The sequence below is a fragment of the Typopeltis vanoorti genome, chromosome 4, assembly GCF_054136105.1.
Source record: "Typopeltis vanoorti isolate ZY-2024b chromosome 4, IOZ_Tvanoo_1.0, whole genome shotgun sequence".
NCBI classification, from domain to species: domain Eukaryota; kingdom Metazoa; phylum Arthropoda; class Arachnida; order Uropygi; family Thelyphonidae; genus Typopeltis; species Typopeltis vanoorti.
Genome location: NC_143552.1, coordinates 11,785,612 through 11,807,662, shown reverse-complemented (window position 1 = coordinate 11,807,662; position 22,051 = coordinate 11,785,612). Strand labels below are relative to the sequence as shown.

Here is a 22,051-nt window from a genome sequence, read left to right as displayed (position 1 = left end):
GTATCAGGAATAATAATAATAATAATAATAATAATTCACTCTGCGCTTGCCTTGACTGAATTTACATACGTCGTGCGCAAAGAGAATTAAAAAGCCAAACGCATGCGCATTGGGGGTGTTATCATTACTGATTATCTCTTGTAGCAATGTTGTGGGCTGGCTGTCACCATTAAATTGGGGATCGTGTAGCGGTGGCATATGTAATTTGTTATCATCACGGTTTATACGTCGTTACTTATTCGGTAGTTAATTACTTTCGAAGATGCCTGTCACTGGAGCGAATTCCCAAACAGTTGGTTTAGTTCGTGCTAGAGTTTTGACAGGTGGCTTATGTGTGCTTGGTGTTTTGCTTTCTTGGTATGCATTTCATGTGGAAACATCCAAGGAAGCTGATTCCGCTTATAAACCAATGTGTGATATTGGTGAACATGCGAGTTGTTCGGTTGTGTTTACGTCTAGGTAAGTGAAGTCGGTATTGTTATTATGTAGGCACGGGTAAGAGTCGCGCACAACTTGAAGGACTGGTAAAAATAAAACAAATTTTACATTTCTGATTACTTTTATTTATTTATTTTAAATTCAATACAAGTAGGTATTGCAGCATCGAAATCTGTACGGAATAAGTAGAGATTGGTATTTGCAGAATCTCTATAGAGCTTTTAAACTGAAGAGGAGATAGCTAGTCTGATGTTTTTTTTTTTTTTTAAATCGGAAAACTCGGATTTCTCATGAGAATAACCCTAGAGAGGTTCGTATAGTGGATACGTATACTTTTTAGGAAGGGTGGATATCAAAATAAGGACAGAACACTGATTACCAAGTGTAGTACACCTGCTATTGGACCAAGATACAAAAACGACTCAGTGAATATCTCCCCAAGTTGAGTCACTGTTTTCTAACCTTCTATTATGATTTAAATCCAGACTGTGATGGATTTGAGACATTATACAAAATGCACTGCTGAAGTAATGGACATACCGTGTGCATACTTCAAGATTAAAAACAAAAAGACTTCTGCCACAACAGTCACTGTCTATTATGATGCTGTTTATTGCAGTCCATCTTTTCACTGTTCTAACAGCTGGATTTCTATTATTTCATTTCTTTTTTTATCATCATCATCAAACTCCTGACATGTACTTTTGGGCAGTGCACAGGATGTCATGATAGTACTACATGAAAAAGTTACATCATTACTAATTTCCTATTGACACTTTTTCCTCCAAATTGGAGCCTCTGTAGCTCAGTCAGTATAGATGAAGCCCTTTGGTGGGAAAGATCTGAGTTCGATTCTCGTCGTGACGTGAGGAACCTTTATCTGGTCTCTTTCGATGAAAAGTGAGTTAGCCAGTCTCATACAGAGGTAGGGTTTTTTTCCACCTGGAAACTCTGGTTTTTCATCCCCCAGAACAGGCAAACTAGCCCCATGAACACATGGATTTCAATCATGAATACGTCCCAGTCATACGCTGGTCCCGAGCTCAAATAAAATGGGAGGGGGGAAGTTGGGGAAAGCAATGATGAACTACTCTGTAAAAAATCTCCCCAAGAACACTTTATGGACAATGCCTACAAAGTCACCTAGGGTCAGAAACAACTGAAAGGGGAAAAACTACCACTTCAAAATTCACCTGTTATCTGTCATGTTATTAGATCTTGTATATCTATATTCTAAGGCACTTTTTATTGTTCTGTTGTATCAATCCGTGTAGATCTTTGTCTTTTTCCTGTCAAAAGAACACTTGTTTTTGTTAACCTTTCCTCTCCTATTATGTTTAAGTGACTCTACCACTGGAGATTAGCTCTGCTTAAACATTCTTGAACGCTAACAATGTCAAGTTCTTTTCTAATATCCTCATTTTTAATATGATACTATTATTGGTGTCATCTGTTTAGTCCCCTGATCTTTCTCATAACTCTTATTTCTGTGGTCTCCAGTTTTTGATTAAGTGTTTTATTTTTGCCTTAGCTCTGAGATCCATAAGTTAAAATGTTTAAACACCATCTTGTATACAGCTAGTTTTGTGTTTTGACTCATTTCACTTTTATTTCATATAAATTTGTTCATTTAGTTCCTCACCATGTCAGCTTTACTTATTCTGTTATCCATTTCCATATTTAATTTGCCATCTTCACTAAAACTTGTGCCTAAATAGTTGAAATGTTTTATTTGTTCTCTAGGTTCCATTTAGGATGCAGTCGTTTTCAATATTTCTGCTTATTTTGATTATCTTATAATAAATTTAGTTTAATCCTTTATCCAAGTGTGAGCAAACAAAGTTTGCACCTGAAAGTCTCTTCAGGACTGGGGTAAGGTGATACAACACCAGGGCAACTCGTTGCAAAGGTGGAGCATCGAAACTAGTCTGGGTAGTGGCCCTTCACTTAATGCATAACATTAGCCATATCTGCAAGGAGATGTGTTTTGCATTATAGGAGATACTGAGACAGGAGTGTTGGTGGCTTGCTCCACCTTTGCAATGAGTTGCCCTGGTGTTGTATCACCTTACCCCAGTCCTGAAGAGACTTTCAGGTGCAAACTTTGTTTGCTCACACTTGGATAAAGGATTAAACTAAATTTATTATACTCTAACCAAGTGAAAAATAAACTTTCAACATCTTTCTCTAAATCCAGAGTAATTTATTAAAAAAGGGTGGCACACCATTTGGCAACTCCTATAGGTAGAGATGACCTGCGAATGCTTCTGCCTGGTATCTCAGCTTGGGCCTGGCTCCCACTGAAGAGACCTCAATAAAGGTCGAAACTAGTCTGGGTGGTGGCCCTTCCCTTAATACATAACATTAGCCATATCCACAAGGAGATGTGTTTTGCATTATAGGATATAGGATATACTGAGACAGGAGTGTTGGTAGCTTGCTCCACCTTTGCAATGAGTTGCCCTGGTGTTGTATCACCTTACCCCAGTCCTTAAGAGACTTTCAGGCACAAACTTTGTTTGCTCACACTTGGATAAAGGATTAAACTATTTGCTCACACTTGGATAAAGGATTAAACTAAATTTATTATACTCAAACCAAGTGAAAAATAAACTTTCAACATCTTTGATTATCTTGTTGTGTTTATTGCTGATTTTCATACCAAATTTATTAGCAGTTATTCAATTTAGGCAGGGAATCCTGTAGAATTGTACTGACTTATTTAGAAGTATAATATCATCTGTATAAAGTAAGAGTTCAGATTAACATCTCTGATTTTGATATTAGGTTTCAACTCCTTCAACTCTAATTGCTGACATACAACTCAAATGTCGTTGCTTGATGTAATGTCCCATTTATACTGTATAACAGCTGGCTATGGCCTTGACCTGGTTATTTAACAAAAGTCTTGTAGTGGGTAGGGTTCCTATGGAGTGGAAAGAAAGCAAAATAGTACCACTCCACAAGCATGGTTCTAGGACAGATGTTTCCAGTTATAGACCGATCTGTATAACTGTGTCAAGGTATTGGAGAGATTGGTTAGGTATAGGATTGGGTTGATGGACATAGCATTCTTTGTGATGGTCAGCATCGATTTCTAAATTGTAGGTCCTGTTTTAGCAATTTATTTGCATTTTATGATAGGGTAACAGGTGTGTTAAATAAGGAAGAATCATATACATTGATATTCTTGGACTTAGCAAAAGCTTTTGATAGATTACCATATGATAAGTTAGTGTACAAGATGCAGAGGTTAGATGGATTGAAGATTGGCTCTCTGAACAATACCAGCAAGTTGTGTGATGGAGCATTATCTTAAAAAAAGGAGGGTAACCAGTGGAGTGCCCAGGGGTTCTGTTCTTGGGCCCCTGCTGTTTAACTTGTTTATAAACGATATATCATGTGGACTGAGTAGGGATCTTCAGTTGTGTGCTGATGATGCAAAGTTGGGAAGAATTATAAGTAGCACTGCTGATATTAATTCCCTTCAGGAAGATTTGAATAGACTTTGACTTAGACAGAGGAGTGGGGTTGTAGTTTTAATATCGATAAGTGCAAGGTGTTGCATTTTGGAGTGCAAAAATATAAGGCTATACTATAGTGACAGTGCTGTACTGCAGGAGGTGGATGAGATTAGAGATTTGGGAGTGATGGTTGACAGTAGGCTGAAGTTTAAAGTACATATTGCTAGTGTTACAAAGGCTGCACACATTGTAGTGTTGCTATGATAAGAAGTAATCTTACATGTAGGGATAAGGAAGTGGTTGTGCTACTGTATAAATCACTAGTCAGACCACACTTGGACTATTGTGCTCGGTTCTCTCACCTGGTTTTCAATGTGATGTGGAGACATTGGAGAGGGTCCAGAGGTGAGTGACTAAGACAATGTCATGACTTTGGAATGCTGACTATGGAGAGAGAGTTTGAAGAAATGTGGATTGCAGAGTTTGGTGGATAGGAGGAAAAGAGTTGATATGATAGATGTTTAAGTTAGTGAGAGAATTTTATTGGATTAATCCAGATGACATTATAAAAAGAGTAGAAAGCAAGAGCAGAAAAACTAGAGGTCATCCCTGGAAGTTATGTAAGAGTGTGGTGAAGAGGGGGTGTGAGGAGTAGGGACAATGTGAGGACAATGTCATGACTTTGGAATGCTGACTATGGAGAGAGAGTTTGAAGAAATGTGGATTGCAGAGTTTGGTGGATAGGAGGAAAAGAGTTGATATGATAGATGTTTAAGTTAGTGAGAGAATTTTATTGGATTAATCCAGATGAGATTATAAAAAGAGTAGAAAGCAAGAGCAGAAAAACTAGAGGTCATCCCTGGAAGTTATGTAAGAGTGTGGTGAAGAGGGGGTGTGAGGAGTAGATTTTTTATATGGGGAATTGTCAGTGAATGGAACACATTACCAGCATGTGTTGTTAATGCAAGGAGTGTTAAGGATTGTAAGATTCTATATGATAAATATGTTGTCATTTGAATGAACCTCCCACGATGAGTCTACCGACTCATGGAGGGTGCAATAATAATAACTGTTTTGAACAGCTTTTCTCTGGGCATCTTTTCCTATGCCTTTTTCCTTGTTATATTTGTATAATTTTTCAACTAGTTGTTTTAAAGTGAAAATCTGGTCCTGACAAACTCTTTTGACCTGAATCCATATTGTTCTTTTCTATACTTCTTTTCCACAATTTTTTGTTAGTCATTTGCTAAGAATACTTGCATAAATCTGAACAGGGATACTTAATAGCTAAATTTCTTTGTAATTCACGCATTCAGTTTTATATCCCTTTTTTTATAGGTGGGCACTTTGAGCTCTACTCCAATCATCTGTAATTTTACACTGTGACCAGTCCTTGCTGAATTGTGCAGTGTAACCACTGTGAAACTTTAATACCTCCACATTGGTGCATTTCTGGTTGAATATCATGTAGTCCTCTTCATTGTGTCTGTTCATGCAGAATGGACACCAAGAACTATTATTGGAAACCAGATGAACCAGTGGTAAGATTGACTCCGAGATGACATGATGTTATGGACATTTATGGTGGAGAGATGCACAAGATTGGCCAAAATGGAAGAATCGTGGAAAGGCATTCATCCAGCAGTAGATGGACTAAAGAAAGTGATGATCAATGTCTACTCCAGCTTCCTTTTCACATTTTGGGTTTTGGATGACTTTGTTCTACTTCAAGTGTTAATATGTATTCCTGTTGAGTGTTTTCTAACCACTCTGTGGTAGAAAACCCTGTTAAATGCCTTTGTAATATATATATATATATATATATATATATAAATGACATATGCCTTTTTTCTCATCAACCACTTTATTATAAATGGCAGTTAGTTACCAAAACAAGAGTGCCCCTTAAATCCCTGTTGAACCACACAGATAACATTACCCTCATCTGCCGAGTGCTGTATATGATTTCTCAGTACTTACTTTTGAATAAAAAAAAAAAAAAAAGACAGGTTGTGTCCCTCCTTCCACCTTTCTCTGTCCAAAGTGAGATTTCATGAAGGACACTAGAGTATACATAAGGAGGTGATAGTTCTATTATAATACCCTAATCAGGCTTTCATTTGGATTTCTGTGCACAGATCTTATCTGGCTACATTAGCAATAAGGCAGCAGTAGAGATTGCAGTGCAAAAAACTGTCTCAGGACTTGGGAGGGAAATGTAGATAAGAGGAAGAGAGGTGTTACACGACTGAGATGGGAAGAGCCTATCAGATAAAGGGGAATTATTTTATAGGATAATGCAAGAACAATAGGTCATATGAAGGAGGTGAAAAGGAAATTTTTTGCATGGTCATGAAGTCTGTTGGATGCCAGAATTTTTAGTACATATGATGCAGCTTAAATATATTTACTATTTTTATACTAATTTTATACAATAAGAAAATACATTATATTTAAATTAAAGGGCATAGGGTCTCAATATATAAAAAATATTAATTAAATACATACCTTTTTATAAAAAATAACAAGCACGAGGTGAAGAGCTGACGAAGCACACCCAAACTAGGCCGATGCAACGAAAAATATTTGCTGTCTTTGCAGTGTATGCAATAGCTCGATACAAAGTTGACTCTGGCTGCACATCACGATTCCAGACTGGGATTCCCAGCAAAGCTTCATTGCGCAGTTGCAATATTAAAGATCCGAGCCTATATAACATGTACATATGCCTCACATAACCTGAATCAGAATTATTTTTTCAGAGTTATTTATTATATTCTTAAATATAAAGTATCCTCGAAAAATGATTTTATTAAAATTACTAATACAACATAAATTTTAGTTGCATACAGTAATAATATTGGAACTTCTGTTATATTTTCAAGCTACTAAAAGGTCATTTAACATTTTTAACATATTGTCTAATGCTTAACGGGGCCCAATTCATCAGGGGGCCCACTTGCCATCGGGCTAGCTAACACCCTAAGGACACCCTGCATCTAAGGAAGCAGTAGTGGACTGGCCACTGCTTCCTTAGATGCCTCATGAACAACCTCTTTAATATGATTATAGATTTCATTAGCACTGCAGTCCTCACATGTATTTAATTTTTGATTGATCCTACTTTTATACAATCCTTTAACACTCATTTTGAAGAAGGCTGACCGTATATCATGATTCATCTAGCTTGATGTCACCATCCTGGTCATTTCTCCTTTTACTTCTGCCAGACACAATTATGTGCAAGTAACAGGTAGCAGTCTTTGCCACATTCTGCCTCTCAATACTTGCACGTCCCTTACAGTGCAGCATTTCTGTCATTTTGTAATCACATGGTCGATAATAGTTCATATAAAACCTCTTGAATGCTGAATGCAAGTAAATCTGTGTATATCTTTATGCTGGATTCATCAACTGTCACAGGAATGTCAGTCTGAATTCATCAACTGATGTTCCTGTGCTTCATATACTGCAATCAGTCTTTTGCCATTTATCATTTTCTACATTTTCAACAAAAGGTTCAACTGTTAAATCTCCACTCCTTCAACCAGTTCTACTGTTTAAGTCCTCATGGACAAAAAGCTGTTGGTTTACTCTGTGTCCATCAGTTCAGTCAATTGCTCAAAATACTGAACTTTTAGCTATGTCAGTCATTCTCTAGAGCCTCTGTAGCTCAGTCAGTATATACGAAGCCCTTTGGTCAGGAAGACCTGGGTTCAATGTCTGTCCATGACGTGAAGGACCTTTATTTGGTCTCTTTTGACTAAAGGTGAGTTAACCGGTTTCATATGGAGGTAGAGGGTTTTTTCACCCAGAAACTTGGGCTTTTCAGCCCTCAGAACAGGCAAACCAGCCCTGTGAATACACATTGATCTGCAGTCATAAAATACATACTTAATCCCTCATTAGGGGAGGGGGGAGGCTCAACCTGTTTTAAGGGACTGGGAAGGAAAGGGGAACCTCACATGAAAATGCCTTCTCTGTTGGTGCATATGTTCCTATGATAACCATTTCCACTCTATAAATATTGATTATTATTGTTAATAACCATTTATTAACTTCCCAGCTTTTAATAGAGATTTCCATTTCACTTTTATCCACAAAGAGATCCCCAGCTCTTGCTGTGGTCACCTTATCCATGCTGTGTATGTAACCACCCTGAACCTCTCATGTTCTCAAGTCCATGTTTGTAGCCAATTTTATTTTCTAAATTTCTGTCTGGTTGCATATTTTCCCCAAGGATATTTTTTTAATAAGAAAAAGGTTCCAACCCTTTGCTCAACTCCCAACTTAGAGGACAAGAGTTTTATTCTCAGAGTTCACTTTCTCCTAGCCTGTGGGGAACCAACTCCATACTGTACCAGACAGTATGGAGTTGGTTCCCCACAGGCCACACAGAGAGAGAGGTTAGCATCAGTAATCTTTATCCTTAGGACTGTTTTCACCTATATAGTCAGAGATTAAGGTAAGAAAAGGAAAGATTCCTAGCCCCTGACTATGCTAATATCATTGAGGTTGGAAGTAGACAGGAGTTGGTCAAAAGAGACCAGACAGCAAAGGTAAAAGGAAGAGGCATGTCTCAAAGTAAGTGGAAGAAGAGAGCAACGTAGCTAGTGGACCTTAGGAATGCCACTACCTTTACTATCAAGATGATATCTCCTATGGCCCTGTTGGTCCATGGATCCTTATTCAATATATTTGGACCGCCTCACCATATTTGATGGGCTGCCCATCTGCCACCTGGAGGACAGGCATTCTCGAGATCAGAGTTCCCCAAGAGCAGTTTCTCACTGTTAATATTTCTCCAAAATACAGACGAAATACAAATTGGCCTATAGCTTGACATTTCCATTCTACCACTATCTTTATGCAATGGGACTCTTACCCTCCCACTTCTTGGGCACCTTACATATAGTTAGACTCTCATTGAAAAGCCAAGTCAGTGGCGCTCTTAGTTCTTTAGCATATTCTCTTAAAACAAGTAGTGAAATCCCATCTATTCCCATTACTTTATTTAATATCCAGTGCATTTATAACACAGTCTCTCTTGCACTTCAAAACCTTGAACTTCCCCATTCCCTAGCAATAAAACCTATTCCTCCAGAATGAGGTACACCAATAAAGTGGTCATTAAGTAACTCTAATATCTTCTACATCAGTCGCTCTACTCTTATTTTCATCTAATAGCGTCATTTTCCCACAATCATTTCCCCTACTGGTCACATAACAAAAAAAAAAAAAAAAAAAAATCTGATGGGTTTTTCTTGGATCTCAGGGCTAGTCTCATATTCAAATTTTGCCTACCTTAATATGCCAGTCACTTTAATAGCCTGAGTTTTATATTCCTCATGCAACTGCCTTCGAGGTCCTGTTGTCAGGACAAAATCATAAAACTCTTCAGCCTCTTGTTTCTTTTATTACATGTTCCCTGATGCATTTGTTCCCCAAGAATTCCAGTAATTCTGTTCCCTTACTATTATTACATGTTGTTACCTCTTTGCAATTTATACTGCTGTAATTAAAATCTCCCATAATGATCACTAATTTTGCACTTGCCAAACTCAACTGTCTAAACATTTGCTGCTGCTCAAACTGTATTCCCTGGCCTACTGCAACATCCAACTAAATAACCTGTTCTGCCCATACCCATCTCACACCATATACACCAAAAACCATTAGTGCTATTTCCCTCCAACTCCTCTGCCCTGAGAGGACACAACTAATTACATAATCTTAAGTAGCATTCCACTGCATTTCCCCTTCCTATTCTGCCAAAATACACTCTGCCCTTTTATTCCTGTCAGTATATCATCTTCTGTCAACCATATTTCACTGATCCCAATAATCTTTGAACTTGCTGAGGCTATCAATTTAACTAATTCATCTCCTCGATACTCCTGGTATCTGTATAAAGAAACATCAATCAATTGTTAGTATTTCTATACCTGTTATCATTCCCTCCAGACTCCATTTGACTTTGCATAACACCATATATTCTGCATCTCCCAAGTATCTATCCACATAAGATACTACTCCTGCTTCCATCCACTCTGTTAAGTCTAATATTCCTGCACTAATACTCACTTATCCCAAGAACCACATTCTCTCCAGATGCCTATGTCAATTCCTCACATATAGCTCTTCTCTGTTCTCAAATGCACTCAAAACTTCTGCATAATATTATCCTCTTTCAATACTGTCAGTCATTAGCGTATGGATAGAGAGAGTGTGAATAGGACAAGTGAGGTGAAGGAGTGGATGAGATGATTGTGGTGGTGGGTACAAATGACTTGGAGGTGCTGTGAATCAGATAGTGAGATTTGATGTTTATGCTTAAATCTCTCACTATCTGATTCACACTACCTCCCAGGTCATTTGTACCCACCAACCACAATCATCTCATCCACTCTTTCACCTCGCTTAATTGTCCTATTCACACTCTCTCTATCGTTCCTTCATGTAAGCACTTCTCTGGCATTTTCTCTCTTGCACTTTGTGAATTATTGAATCTAATGATATGATCTCAATAAAAGTTGAAACCTTTTCCATAATGCATGCTGACATGTACATATGAAATGTGGGCTGCATTATGAGATACAGGGAGGTTTGATGTGAAATCAACTGTCTTTACAAAAGTATCATAATCATGAAGATAATTGATGGGCTGATTTTGTGTTAATGTGTGTTTTATATGAGAGTAAAGGATTAAAACAAAAATATAACTTCTTGTCAAGTATTATTTACTGTAGGTTATGAATTTTTTTTTTTTTTTTTCAGTTATCTGTTGATGAACCATATCTGAAACACATGCATGGGTGTGTATAAACCTATGTGTCTTTTTTGAAGCAACAGAATAAGTACAGAAGAGTTATTCCTCTCTGATAAACTGAGAAATCAACAAGTACCATGCAGATAAAAAATGAAGTTTCAAAAAATGTAAAAACATTGAACAACACCTGAAAAAATGATATGAAATATAACAATCTTAATAATATATCAGTATTAACAGACCAAGAGCAAAATAAACAGATCAGACATGGCAGAGTAACTATTACCAAGTATCATTATTATTATTAACATCTAACCTCCGGTTGTCAGAGCCTTATTATGAGATATATATACTATCATTTCTCTCAATGCAAACAGTATCTATTGCCCACCACCACCATCACTAATATTTTTACAAGCAATCGCAAACATCCATGGCCATGCCGGGATTAGAACCCGCAGTCTTTTGGCTGGAGAGTGGATACACTAACCACTCGGCCAGCCTGGCCCGACGAGAGAGGATCTTAGAGAGGATTTTGGTACACAACCCCAAATATGGGAACAATATTCCAAGGCTGGGTAGGTTTGGGCTGTGTATAGAGTTAGCGGGTGTGAAGTAGTGTCTTGTGCAGAAAAGCACTCTAAGTTTTGGGCGGCTGCAGAAGCTATAGTTGAAATGTGGTTGTGCCAGGAATGATCTGAGGTGCAGGTCAATCCAAGAAGAGAAATCTGATTGTGCTTGGATATATCAGCAGTACTGATAAGGGGGAATGGTATGCAAGCCCTTTCTTGTGAGAGATCAGACAGGACTGTTGGTGGCATTGAAGTTGACAAGGTTGTTCTTGTCCCACTGAGATATAGCTAGGAGATCTGAGTTCAGATCGCTGGTTGTGGTAGATCTTGAGGATTCTAATACTTGAGCACTACAAAGTTTATCAAATGAAAAGGAGGAATGGAGTGTACTATCATCAGCAAAGCTATAGATAGGATTGGAAGTCTGATAGAGAGCAAGGCATTTATATACAGGAGGAAGAGAGAGGGTGAAAGAACAGAACCCTGGAGTACTGCTGCATTGGTGGGGAAATTTGAGTAGAGTAAACTGTCCATTATAACATGTAGTGAGCAATCAGTGAGAAAGTTGGTGATCAAGTTGTAGAGTGAGGAAGGCAGACTACAGGAGGGCATTTTGTTAATTAGGCTCCATTTACTTTCCAAGTCCGGAACACCAATCATATCCTCTGCATCCAAAAAACAGTGACTTGTATCTCCTTGTCATTGACCGTCAGAATGTCATCCGTGGAGCACACATCGATTAGATCTGGGCAGCATAAAAGATGTTCGTCAGTTTGGACGCCTCTGCAGTCACAGCTGTCATCATCTGCATAACCCCATTTCATCAGGTTACTTCTGCATCTGGATACTCCCACTCTATGACAGTTCAGAGTCCTCCAGGTGCTGTAGGGTAGGTGATATCCCTTGGTTAACTCTTCCTTGATTATGGGGGCTTCTTGAAGTTGAACCGATTCCCTCCATAGAAGAAGGCATCGCTCCTCGGGTTTATGGATCAATGATTTAGTTCTTTGCATTAGGCTCCATTGCCAAATCTGATCGAATGCCTTTGAAATGTCGAGGGCAATCACATTAGTTTCTCCAAATTTCTCCATGGCTTGAGTCCGTGGAGAAATTTGAGGTTGGATGTGTACCTGTTTCCATGTTGTAGGGTAGATGCCAGTTGAATAGGATAAATTGAAGAGGCGATACAGGATGGGTGTTAGTTCTAGGGTACAATTTTTTTTTTTTTTAACACTGTAGGTGGGATACCATCAGGACCAGATGCCTTGTTTGTGTCCAAGTTATTTAGGATTCTTGGGATTTCTTTTTGTTGGAAGACTATGGGCAACATGAAGGGAGCTGTTCTTGGTAGAGTGGAGAGAACTTTGTCCTGGTCTTCAGTGGAGGAATTGGAAGAGAAAAGTGATCCCAGTAAGTTGACCTTGTCTTTAGGTTAGGAAACTATAGTACCATTCAGATGTGAGAGTGGTGGAAACCTGGGTGGGCAGAAGGTGTGCCCAATGGCCTTGGCAAGGAATCAGAAGGAGAGACTGCCATTTGGTCAGGAGGTGAGTTTGCAGCATTTGGCTCTTTCAAAGTCTGACTTGGTGGTGATTCTTTTACAACTGTTGTGAACTGCAGAGTGGGCAACTGGAGTTTTGGTCTTGAGCCATTCGTGGTAAGCAGAGATTTTTTCTTTCACAGCATTGGCATACTTTTTTGAGAACCAAGGCTTGGATGGTGGCTGAGTGTTTGAAATGGAATGAGGGAATAACAGAAATCATCCTCACAGGGATGAAAGCCTTCATTCCTGTGAGGATGATTTCTGTTATTCTGTCTGAGCTGGTGTTGTTTGATTGGATTTCTGTTGTTTTTTTATGATTCTTTTGGTTGGATTTTTTGATGCTTTTTATGTTTTTTTGTTTTGTTTTGTTTTTTATGAGTTTTTTTGAACTGTTTTTTGTGGGAGAATTTTTGTGATCTGCAGTTAAATCGAATGTCTTTGGGTTGTGGTCCATTATATTTGATTAGAATAGATAAAGAGAAAATGAGGCATGCAGTGAGAGGTGACAGACTTGCAATCTAAATCCAGAGTAATTTAATAATAAGGTGAGACACCTTTTGGCAACTCGTATAGGTAAATATGACCTCTCCATTGCTTCACCTTAGTATCACCACTTCTGGGTCTGGTTCCCACTGAAGAGACCTCAATAAAGGTCGAAATTCTTCAGGGTAGTGGCCCTTTCCTTAATGCATAGCATTATACATGTCTGCAAGGATATGTGCTTTGCATTATGGAAGATACTAAGACAAGTAGTGATGAGAGCTTGGTCCACCTTTACCACGAGTTGCCTCCGTCCTGAAGATACTTCAGGTGCAAACTTTGATTGCTTACACTTGGATAAAGGATTAAACTAAATTTATTATTGCAAACATACCACCCACACAGAGGGAACTCGGTCTCCTGTCCATATGTGGCCTCGACAGTTTTCCCCTGCAGCCAAAGTATCTGGTCTCCCTCCAGTCATGAACTGGCAAAATACATGGCTACAGGATGTGACACTGGCTGATCAGGAAGTCTCCAGATTTGTTACTTACTGGTTCGGTCCCATATGCTATCCAGTGGCTGGCCTGTGGAACCATTTTATTGCTGTACCCTCGAATAGGGAAGGATCCAACCCCTACTGAGATTGGTATATCATTAAGGATATCACTGTCACTGCATGTAGGAAGAGTGTGGGTGATAGAAACCAGAACCCTTGCTCTATTGATTAAACATGGCTACAGCCACTTCAGGTCTCGAATAAGCAAGGTGGTGGTATTTCACCGGGCGATGAAAGACATCTACCACCTAGATAAGAATCTAAGTATACCACTGTATATGCATCTCCCTGGTCAAGATATTTGTCACTATGTTATAGTACATAAAAGTAAGTTAGTAAAACATGATCTCTCATTAATAAACCCATGCTGATAACCACAGAGCTGCTGTTATCAACCCATTTCTGTATCCTACTTCTTACCAATCTCTCTAGTACCTTCACAGCTCCAGATATACAGATTGGTCTATATTTTGTAGTCATAGCCTTACCACCACCTCTATGTAGTTGGACAATTTTACCTTCTTTCCACTGCCAATTCTCTGGAACATTCCTTTTAAGACATGTGGTGATATGCCATGAAATCCTATTGATGTCTTATTGACATCAAGTTTATTTATTTCCTCAATTTATTCCTGATCACTGAATACCTCAACAATGTCTTCTGTTACCATTCTACCATTTTCATCCATTAACATCATTTTACTGTAATCATTTTTCATTCTACTTTCCACATATCTAAAAAAAATTTCTCTAGGGTTTTACTTTGCCTGATTTGCTAATTTTTGCCCATATTACACTTTTGTTGTCTTTACTAATTCACTCTCCTGGCTTGTACTCTACATTCTTCATATAACTGACTATTATCAATATTCATCTTGTACTGCCTCCAAAGTGCCTTCTTCTAGATTTCATGCTTAAGCCCTTCATTCATCCATTTTACACCTACCTTATTCAGCCTTTGGAATACATTTACATATTGATGCTGTTACGTATTTCTTTGTTAGTAGTATGCAATCAGCATTTATTTCTTTATCGCTCAACTACTCATTCCATGCTGTAGCTCCAAGCTGTCTCCTAAGCTTGTCATAATCAGCAGCCATGTACTTCCATATATATCCTTTCCTCACATATGTCTGCATGTGTTCCAGGTGATCACTTCATGATGGCTCTCACCACTGGAGGAAAGTGTGAAACCCCACTTACAATTACATCCTGTGATGAAATGATCAGATCTAAAACTTTTGATCCTTGCATGCCTTCCTTTACATGCTGCTTGAGATAGTAGTTGTTTCTTAGGAACTCAAATTCATGTTCTTTATTTCCAAATGCCCGAGTCTTTGACTCCATGAGGTCTTGTTTAATAATAATTAATAATAATAAAATCACCCATAATAATCACTCTTTCCTTTGTTCACTAACCAAAGTTATTTATACATTTTTTCAGCACCACCCTCCACATTCTGTCCTTGCAAAAAACGGTGTTTTTTGGGAGGATAGAAAGGATATTAGACCTAAACATTTTTAGGTCTTTAACCAGTCCCACCCAAGCCACTTGTTGGTTGTGATTTCCCCTACCATACCTGCCCTTGCCAATCACCACTTACCACATATATCCACTCAGTCTCAACTAGTGTTGCTAATTTAGTTCTTTTGAAGCTATATCTAGCTCCTTTTTTTTTTCTTCCCTAGCTCCAAAATTTTAATCTAGCACCTAGCTCCTTCAGAACTTGTTTCAGCTCTTTTTAGTTGTTTTTATAACCTACTCTTGAAGAAATTGTTTTAAAAGTTTTCCAAATGTTTTGCATTTGATAAAGAATTGTATTGTACATTTGGTGTCATATGCAAGTGTCATATGCATTTCAAACATGTAATGACATTAGTCAGTCACGTGGCCCAACGGTCTGCCATTTTGTCGCCTTGAAGTTCATAGCGCAGCTACAAGTCAGGCTGCACAGTTCTGGTTGGTAGTGACGATAGCAAGTGGGAAATTTTCAAACACTGATCATAATTCGTTGCAGTAAAGAGTTGTATGCCCTTCTTCAGAAATGAGCAAAGATACAAATAAAGCTTATAAGCAAAAATTTAAAAGGGAGTGGTTGCAAATGGGAATGTTCAGTAAATGGCTGTGTGAAGTTCCTGGTGACGCTACAAAGGCCACTGTAAGTTTTGCAGATGTGATATCATCAACAACCATGGGTCCAGTGCCTGTTGGTGTCTGCTGCCATCTTGATATGATTCTTCCATTGCATTCTATTTTGTGCAAGATGACTCAGTTTGTGTATAGAGTTTCCGCACCCTTTGATGATGTCATTGCCCCATTCTCTGTTTGGTCTTCCTTTTTTGTTCTTTCCTTCAATCATTCCAAACAGCAATGTTTTTAATTTTCTCTCATCATTCATTCATTCTACATATATGGCCAAATAGACGTAGTTTCCTTTTGATTATTTTCTGGATCAGATTTTCTTTTGGTTGTATTCGTCTGTAGATTTCCTCATTGTTCACTTTCTGTATCCAGCTTATTCTCAAGATCTTTCTATAGTGCTTCCTCTCGAATGCCAATATCCTCCTTTCAGATTCTCTCAGGAGTACCCAGGCCTCGCATCCATAGAGCATGCTGCTGAAGATACAGGTTTCTACAATGCACAGTTTAGTTTGCATCTTTATAGCTCAGCTCTTCCATATTTTGTCCATGGCTTTTAAAATAGTAGTTGCTCTGGCTATTCTAATTTTTATCTCTTTTTTGGAGTCCAAGTCATGCGTCATGTGGCATCCAAGATATGTGAAGGGTTCCACATTTTCCAGTTGAAATCTGTCTATCATAACTCTGTTCAGTAACTCCTGTTGTCCAAATATCATTGTTTTAGTTTTTTCAAAGTTGACATTTAGTCCATATATTTTTCCTTCTGTGTATAGTGTTTGCAATGTCTGTTTCAGCCTTGCTGCATCTTCTTCAATCAGGACGATGTCATCTGTAAAGCAGAGGTAATTTATTCTCATGCCATTTATTGAAATGTCTCCGCCTTCTTCTTTAATCTTATCTAGTGTTCTTCCCAGATGTGTGATGAAGATGATTGGTGATATTGGGCCCCCTTGACTTGTGGCAAACCAATCTCCAGTCTCACCTGCTATTCTGATTTTTGCTTGTGCTTGGCTGTTTATATCTTTCAGCAGGCGGATCAATTTATTGTCCACACCATAGGATTCCAAGACAGCCCATGTTATATTTTGGTCAATGTTATCAAATGCTTTTTTGGACGTCCACAAAACAGCAATACATCTTTTTGTTCTTTCTTCGAGCTTTCTCTGCTATTAGTCTTAGTGCGAGCATTTGTTGCACTGTACTTTGATCTTGTCGAAATCCGGCTTGCTCATCCGGAAGATATGCCTCCATATGCCCCTTCAGGCGTTCTGTTAGTATTTTCATCAGCACTTTGCCAAGATGACTCATTAATGCAATAGTTCTATAATTGGTGCATTCTAAAGCACTGCCTTTCTTATGAAGAACAGCCAAGACCGATTTTTTCCACTCATCTGGGGCATACCCTGATCTCCATATTTCATTACACAGCTTATGCATTTCTTTTACAACTGATTCTCCCCCATATTTTAGCATCTTGCCTATTATGTTGCCATCTCCAGGACTCTTGTTGTTCTTGAGATGTTTTATAGCCTTATTCACCTCCTCTTCCAAGATGTCATTTTCAAAGATCTCTGCTGGTGGAGAGATTGCTTTGAGTTCTTTGATTACTTCTGTTGCAGTATTATTCAGTTGATTTTTATATAGTTCGCTGCAATATCTTGTCTATCTGTGTATGATTTCTGTCTTGTCCATCAATATTTTACTATTTTCATCCTTGACTGCTACTGATCTTGTTTGCTACTTCCTATTGACATTTCTTATAAGTTTGTAGACCTCTCTAGTTTTGTGTTCTCCATAGTACTGTTCAATGTGTTTGCACTGGTCTTCCAACCATTTGGCTTTATCAGATCTTGCTGCTTTCTGCACTTCATTACATTTTTGACAGTATAACTCATCTGCTGTCTCTGAATTATCTCTTTTAAGTTTCAGTTCTCTTTTCTCTTGTACCAATTTTAAGGTTTCCTGAGTTATCCATTTCTTGTTGATCTTTTCTCTTTCAGGAATTACTTCCTCTACTGCTTTTTTTTAGCACTGTAGTCAGTTATTCTGCTCTTGTATTTATATTTTGTTTTTCACTTGGGGTCTTAAGCTTAGTTTCCAATATGTTCTAATATGCTGTTCTTAGCCTGTCTTTATTTAGTTTTGAGATGTCTCTAGCTTTTTGGAACTTTCCTTTGTACTTCTGTTTCAGTTTTAGTCTTATATTCTCAATCACTAAGCTGTGGTCTGAATCAATATCAGCTCCTTGGAATGATCTGCACAGTTGAACTGAGGTTCTCCATTTCTGGTCTACTAATATCAGATCGATCATATTCCTGTGTTTGCCATCGAAGGAGTGTCACGTCCATTTACGACAATCTTTTTGTTGGAATTTGGTATTGCAAATCATCAGGTTGTTATCCGTGGCAAATTCCAGAAGCATCTCGCCACGTTCATTTCTTTCTCCATATCCAAATTTTCCCATTACCTTTTCCCATCCTGTGTTATTTTTGCCAATCTTTGCATTCCAGTCTCCTCCAATGATGAGTATATCCTGCTTCGGCACCTCATCAATTACTAGTTGTAGATCCCTGTAAAATCTCTCAATGTTTTCATCTGCACTCTCTGCAGTGCATATATTTGAATGGTTGTGGTATTAAATGGTTGGGCACTGAATCTTGCAACTATTATTCTTTCACTAACTGGTTTGTATCCTATCATTACCTGACAGGCCTTATTACTCAGCAGGAAACCTATGCCTACTTCATGCTTACTTTCATTTCCTGACCAGAGAACTCTTCCACCATTTTCTTCCACAAAGGGGGCGCTAGTGGGTCAAGCGCTACGAACGTGTTTTGAAGAGCTCCTGATTCAGATAAGTTTTACTAGGATAAATTAAGTATATATGCGTAATTGTTTAAGTAAGAGCGGCTGTAAACGTTGTACGCTACCGATATTATTAGTGTGGGGTTTTTTTTTCTTGCTTAAACTAAATACGAAAACGTTAATATTAGACCTAGTAACCTGCAGAAAAAAAAAAAAAATGGCGGCGGCATTGTCATTCCATGATTTTAATTTGGATTTCAGTCGGTTCGTTAAGTGTGAGGTCTGTTATGTGTATTCCTTCGACTACATAAATGATTTGTGGATGTTTAGTGCGGATGGAAGAAGGGTGTGTGCGAAATGTGACCTGAACGAGGAATTGATGAATGCGAATATGAAGTTGATGACAGAAAGTGCTATACCGATTGTGTCGCTAGTGCACGTTTGAAAGAGGAGGGTGGCGAGAAAGACAGGCGAAAAAATGTTAAAAAATCAGGAAAAAAGAAAAAGAGCGATTTGGCAACCGTAACGGATGTTAAAAGGGACGAAAGTGAGGCGGAAAGAAACGAAATTGAGAGAACGAATGAAAGTAGAAATGGCGTGGTGCAGAAATCGCAAGTAAAAAAAATCGAAAGAATGAATGATAGCGAAAAAAGACTGATGGCGAAAGTTGGACGCATGTTGGAACGAAAGTACTGAACCAAAGAAAGATGAATGACAGTAAAAGTGAGAAGAATGATAGCGAAAGTTGGACGCATGTTAGTCCGAAAGTACGGAAACAAAGAAAGATATGTGAGAGTGAAAGTGAGAAGAATGATAGTGAAAGTTGGACGTATGTTGGACCGAAAGTACGGAAACAAAGAAGGATGAATGAGAGGGAAAGTGAGAAGAGGGAGTCGAGAGTTAGAAAGTTAGAAAGATTTAATGATAGAGTGAATGTGTCGCGAGGTTCAGAAGGTGAATTGGATTGGATGAAGCAAGAAATGAAATGGATGCGGAATGAAATTAAGAGAATTCAGGTCAAAACTATTAAAATAAATCATGATGGCATGAAAGAGATAACAAAAGATGAGCGAGTGGCGTTGTATGGTGACTCCATTATTAAAGGTGTGCTAGAGGATAAAATGCACAAGGTATGTTTTCCAGGCGGTAAAATGAGTAGAGTGATTGAGGCATTGAATATGAGGCGGGAACGAGCAAAAGAGTTAATTGTATTAATTGGTACGAATGATTTGAGAGAGAACAAAGAGCATGTCAAAATGAATGTCAGGAGACTGCTTGGAAAGATAAAGGAGAATAGTGTGACAGGAAGGGTGGTCAGTGTGTTGCCTAGGTATGATTGTGGTGAAATGAGGTGGAGAGCAAGGATTATGAATGATATTCTGGCTGAAATGTGTGAGGAGATGGGAGTACAGTTTGTTAATGTGTGGAATGAGTTTGAGGGACGAAGTGAGCTGTATGGGAGCGATGGACTGCATTTGAGTGGTTATGGTGTGTGAGTCGCTTGGAGAGACTGCTGCTGGAAGGTAGAGAAGTGAATAGAGAGAATGAATCAGATCAAGAGGGGAGTGATGTGGAAGAGCAGGAGAGTAAGACAGGAGAGATTGAAGGAGTGGAAATGAATGTGGAAGTGAGTGGTATGAGTATAGAAAATGAGAGAATGGGTGTGCAAGAGGAGCAGGGAAACGGCGAGGCTCAGGGTGGACAGGGATACACAGCGTGAGAAAGGTGGATGCTCCAAGAGGAGGTGAGAGAATGTGTAGGCAGGAAAGTAATGGGATGATCAGGGATCAAAAAGAAACAGATGGAATTGCAAAGGATTCTAAAATGAAGAAGCAGAAAGGGAAATGGCCCCAGTCCAGCATGGAGAGATCACATCGAGTGAGTGGTATCAGTGGAACTAGCTGTAGATCCAGAAATGAGTTGTTGTGTTTGTATACCAATGCTAGAAGTATTAGAAACAAGGCGGATGAAATGGTTGCACTAATTGCGTCTGTGCACCCAGAGATTGTCGGAATAAGTGAGACATGGTTAGATGAGGATGACATCCTGACAGGAATAGAGATGGAAAGGTATGATGTGTTTCGTGAGGATAGAAGGGGTAAAAAGGGAGGGGGAGTGCTATTGATGATAGAGAAAGAGTTATGTCCATACAAGGTAGAGATGCAAGAGGGAAATGGGGCCAGTGGTTTTGAGGCAGTATGGTGTGAGATAGAGGTGAATAGAATCAAATACTTGGTGGGATGTTGTTATAGACCTGGTAATGTGGATGGTGGTGATAGTGAAATGTATCAAATAAGCCAAGCAAATAAGAAAAGGGTGATCATTATGGGTGATTTTAATTATGGCAATATAGACTGGAATGAAGAGATAGCAACTGAAAGTAAAGAAAATGAGTTTCTTGAGTTTTTGAGGGATAACTACCTCAGACAGTATGTAACAGAGGGCACAAGAGGATTATGGGTCTTGGATTTGGTCATCTCATCGGAGGATGTAATTATCAATGAGGTATCAAATCATCCACCAATTGGTGAAAGTGACCATGAGGTGATTACTTGGGTGGTTGCCAGCAGTGCAAGGACCCCTGTGAAAAAAGGGTATATGTGGAACTACAAGGGGGGTGATTATGAAGAGCTCAGGAGACAGCTTGCAGGTGTAGCATGGAATGAGGAGTTAGCTGGAAAAGAGATCAATGCCGCTTGGGGGATTTTCAAAAAATATTTAGTGGATGCAATGTCTAAATGTATACCACGGGTGAGAAGGTTAAATAAGTTAGGTGTGAGATGGATGAATAAAGAGATTAAGCATGCAATACAGAGAAAAAGGGCATTGTGGAGGCAGCATAAGAGAAGTGTAAGTAACCAATTTCATGAGTTCTACAAAGACCAGGCAAGGAGAGTGACTTGGTTGGTGAGAGTAGCTAAAGAGAGGTATGAACAGCAGTTAGCTAATGAAGCTAAAAAGAATCCTAGGGAGTTCTTTCGATATGTAGCCAGCAAAAGAAAGAATGATTATGGAAGGATGACATTGATTGGAGGAAATGGTATAAAGACAGCTGTTGCAGAATGTGTGGTGGAGATACTTAATGAGCAGTTCATAAAGATCTTTCAATCTTGTGAATGTGACTTCATGGAGAGATTAAGAGTAGTTGATGATGGGGAGGAGAGACTGACTGTAAGTGAGCAAGAGGTGTTTGGGGAGCTGAGTAAACTAGATGTAAATAAGGCTGTGGGACTTGATAATATATCACCGCGTATTCTGAAGGAATGTGCCAGAGAGTTGAC

At 38.7% G+C, this 22,051-nt stretch overlaps 1 protein-coding gene across 2 annotated transcripts in view; it reads left to right on the top strand.

Annotated features, from left to right (window-relative positions):
- The window catches only part of Vkor (Vitamin-K epoxide reductase), a 124,926-nt gene continuing 102,875 nt past the window's right edge, over positions 1–22,051 (top strand). Inside the window, exon 1 of one of the 2 annotated variants that reach the window (XM_090391639.1) lies at positions 1–459. In XM_090391639.1, coding sequence (XP_090247765.1) covers positions 263–459 — 197 coding nt within the window. In that variant the 5' untranslated portion in view covers positions 1–262. The remainder of the gene's footprint in view (positions 460–22,051) is intronic. The other variant, XM_090391638.1, reaches the window with a different exon arrangement.